This window comes from Echinococcus granulosus (genome assembly GCF_000524195.1).
Source record: "Echinococcus granulosus chromosome Unknown EG_S00066, whole genome shotgun sequence".
NCBI lineage: Eukaryota > Metazoa > Platyhelminthes > Cestoda > Cyclophyllidea > Taeniidae > Echinococcus > Echinococcus granulosus.
The window spans coordinates 384,904-388,624 of NW_020170446.1; the positions used below are offsets into that span (position 1 = coordinate 384,904).

The 3,721-nt window shown below is 40.5% G+C and overlaps 1 protein-coding gene across 1 annotated transcript in view; it reads left to right on the top strand. All coding sequences in view use genetic code 11, as the record gives it.

The window, feature by feature from the left end:
• Positions 1-3,301: 3,301 nt before the first annotated feature.
• EGR_06963 (hypothetical protein) overlaps positions 3,302-3,721 on the top strand; it is a gene marked incomplete at both ends in the record, with an annotated part of 3,095 nt that continues 2,675 nt past the window's right edge. The window contains 2 exons of the mRNA XM_024496212.1: positions 3,302-3,319; positions 3,621-3,708. Coding sequence (XP_024349415.1) covers positions 3,302-3,319; positions 3,621-3,708 — 106 coding nt within the window. The remainder of the gene's footprint in view (positions 3,320-3,620; positions 3,709-3,721) is intronic.

Below are 3,721 nucleotides of genomic sequence, written 5' to 3' on the forward strand. Positions count from 1 at the left end.
GGAAAGATTTTACGTTCACTTGTTGGAATTCCTTTTATTGTAAGCCAACAATGTCTTATCAAATCCCTTCATTTGGCAAACGACTTTAATTAACGATGTCAAAAGTAGTGGTTTTAACTGATTACCGTAGTGTAGCTGCCGATGAGGAAATTAAAAGCCAACACTTTGCCCCGAAACTGCGCATCCCTCAGGCAATCAAACAGATGAAGTTTCATCGGGCGAAAAATGGGGCAACACTTTTAATGTGGAAATGAACTATGTCTATACACACTTTGTTGCAGCATCTGCGTTGGTATTTTTGTTTTTAGGCTAGTGTCAGCTCCTAGTGACCACAAATCGGGAAGAATATTCGAATACGTTAAAACCGACTAATAGCCGTAACTACCATGCATTGTTTCAGAGCGTAATTAAAGCATTGTCGTAGAAAATTTATACATCTTCATTTTAATGAGTTCAAGAGTAGTGCCTGGAAAGTAGGAAACTTTTTAAACGGGACTGCACAACTCACGGAACGGTTCGTAGTACCTACTATCTAGGATGCCTTCTTTACTGTATTACCTGAGCGGCTTAAAATGCGTAGTAAATTATCAATCTGTTTTATATTTGAAACACTAAAATAAATGTATTCTTCTTTTATTTATCCTACGAAAGAGGCATATGTAAAACCCACATGCTGACTCATACCTTCCGATCCTTTTGTCTGATTACTTTGAAGTTTAATGATTTAAAAGTCAGTCAAGTTATTTTGCATACCGCAAAACGGTGAAGAATGCGTTGCTCGTAGGTTTGGCGGTTGGTCAGCTTCGATGCCCACGTATTGACTCTCACGCATGCAGACACAATAAATAGAAGTAGGAAATTCTAGTAGCTGTGCAAAAATCCCACAGGAGAAGAGCGTTGGTGTGCTCCTTCCATTTGTAATAGGAAGCGCTGTGATTGCAGCCACACAAGTATAGGATAGTACCCCCAATTCCACAAGCACAACAGCAACCACTACCGCTGAGTCCTCTTCAGTGGCGCCAACGCCGACGAGTGTAGGTGAGTCTCACAGTGCCGCAAGAATTACTACAGGGGCACTCAGTAGTTCTTCTTCTACAACGACGAGTGCACGGCAGGGTTAAAATAGCTACAGCACTACTGCCAGACCCAATACATCGTCTCCCAGTGATCCCACAACCACTTCCAAGATGTCCATTCCTATCATCGGTGTCCTCCTCTTGTCTATGTCAAACGCTTATATCCTCTTCCAGTGTAATCTTCTCTCGACTTCTCAACCATTTTCCTTTCTTCTCCTTGTACCTCGCCAATTATTCACAATAACTAGGTGTATTTCGTGGAAGAAGGTGGGTCATTGTGATTCATTGGAGGGTGCCTAGAATGCATCAATCCATTCTACATAATTGCCATTTTAAGAGGATATTCTCATGTGGATTTGCTGGAGTACCCTTCCCACAGATAACCAATTTCCGTCTTAAGTTTATTCTCAAGCATGAGTTAAAAGGAAATTATAAAGTGAACCGTCAATATTAGCAGCTGGTTGCACCTCTGTGAATAAACAGAATGTAACGGGTAAGTCCATACCTTTGTAGTATGGCGGGTTGTCCATTGCGAATACTGAAATGTAGAAAAGCAGAATTAATACGATTCGATGGTCTGTCATACTACAATAGAAAGTAATAACCTCCTTGTCTCAAAGTGTTATACTTACCGCACTGGACACCATTGTGGTACTCAGTAGTTAGTTATTATTTGTAATTCCTATTGTTTTAACTTATTCGTGAAGGCTGTTTGACGGACAGAACATTATATTTGCCATAGTCCAGGAGTAATTTGGTAGCATTTGAGTGAAAAAGTGCTGTCAGATAAAATATCATAAACTGAGGCAGGACCAGTGATGATACCAGTCATAAAGCCAGAGTTACCAACTTGAATGCATCATTGATGCAATGTGCGATATTTGTTTTGTGCAACACAAATGCAATTTAAAGAGCTTGGATACATTTTATTTTTGTTTCCAGTACTCTTTCACCCCAATTCCATCCAATTGAGTATCTAAATGAGGAATGAGCTAGTACGCAAAGCATAGATTGAAAGGCGGCGAGTGTAAATGAAACTTGTGTTGAATATGATGGAGGGAATGCTAAAGCATTTGTGCGAACTTTACAAGCTGAATTTTCTTTAAAAATCAACAGTTAAAATGACGCGGAGCCATCTGCAGTGTTTATTCTTACTCCAGTTGACGCATTATACTACCCCACAAGATGGTCTACCTTGCGAAGACTTGGGTTGTGAAAGTTTCCACTTGGACCCACAAAAATCTCCAAATTAACCACCCCATCGAGACAATCGGACACGAAGCTTGCAAATTCGTCCACTTATCCTCGGCCAATCAGAGATAAAATCAGTGAATTGGTTGAATTAAAACACAATGAAAACGTGTGGATAATCCACTATTAACTTTAGACTTGATTAAGCTCAGAAGCGGTACGTCCAATCCTCAAAAACTTAAATCAAGCAAGCCTAACCATAACAATCCTCGTGGCGCCAGTACCAAACCAAATCATAACAAGTAAGTCCATTTTTGTTCCGTTTGTACCTAAGCAATAAATGAGTGCATTTTTTCCCATTTATGGGAGGTAAATAGGTTGTAAAGACCCGACTAGGATGACATTAATAGGCAAACAAGTGATTTAATTAAGAAAGACAACTGTGTTATCCATGAAAGGATGATCTATTTGGCAGTCACATGATGCAGCAGAAACTCATTGTGCCCTGCACCTCCTTGTCTAACTAAAACGGAAAGCCACCACGCCTAATGGAATTTTTTTTTAAATACAGTTACCACGCAACTTCATTCAACTTCTCTCACGATTACCAAGCCCCGTCATGCAAAAGAGTTCAAAAGGGGGAACGAAAGTGGGTTTACTTAGTGGAAGCGCAGCTTTGTGCAGCTTTGCATCCTCTGAAAACCAATCTCACCTTCCTCTTCATCCGCAGACACCTTCAGTCTCCAGACGAGGTCTTTTCAATCCTTAAATATTCACACGAGCAGTTGCCACATGATGCAGTAGTCTTCATTTGAATGAAGGATGATGGCATATTCCAAAAGCACTCACCCTAGCTTTGATGCGACGCCGTTTCACAATTGCAGTCTTACACACTCTGAAAGGCGGTGAAGCAGTTGCACGACCATTCTAGAATCTGGAATGAGTAGAGAGCATGAGTACGTCGACCTGACGCCAATCACATGGGTTTGGGTAAATTTAGGCAGTCAAATGGCATGTGTCACTGCACCATTCTGATGGAGTTGCATCACACAGTGAGCACTATGGTAGTGGCACTCTTTTCAATGTCCATGAGAAGACAAGGAAAGTATGAGCGAAAGGGGATGCCTGTAACTATAATTCCACCCAATTTCACCTGCATTTAGATGTATCTCTGTCAAAGCTAATACCTTATTCAAGGCCCTCGATCTCACAATGACAAATGGAATTGTAGAGGAATTCGAAATTGTGCTGTGGACGGGGCATGGTGAATCATAGTTTTGGGAGAGAGTGTTGCATCAGCAATTTGTATTCGGGATTTTTGGAAATGGCAATGTTTTTAAATATATCTTTAAGTCCCCTGTCAACAAAGAATTTGATTTACCAACGCTACTAGATCAAATTGTTGCACTATTTTCAAAGAAAGGGAATTCGGCAAGTAAACGTAAAATCTTTCT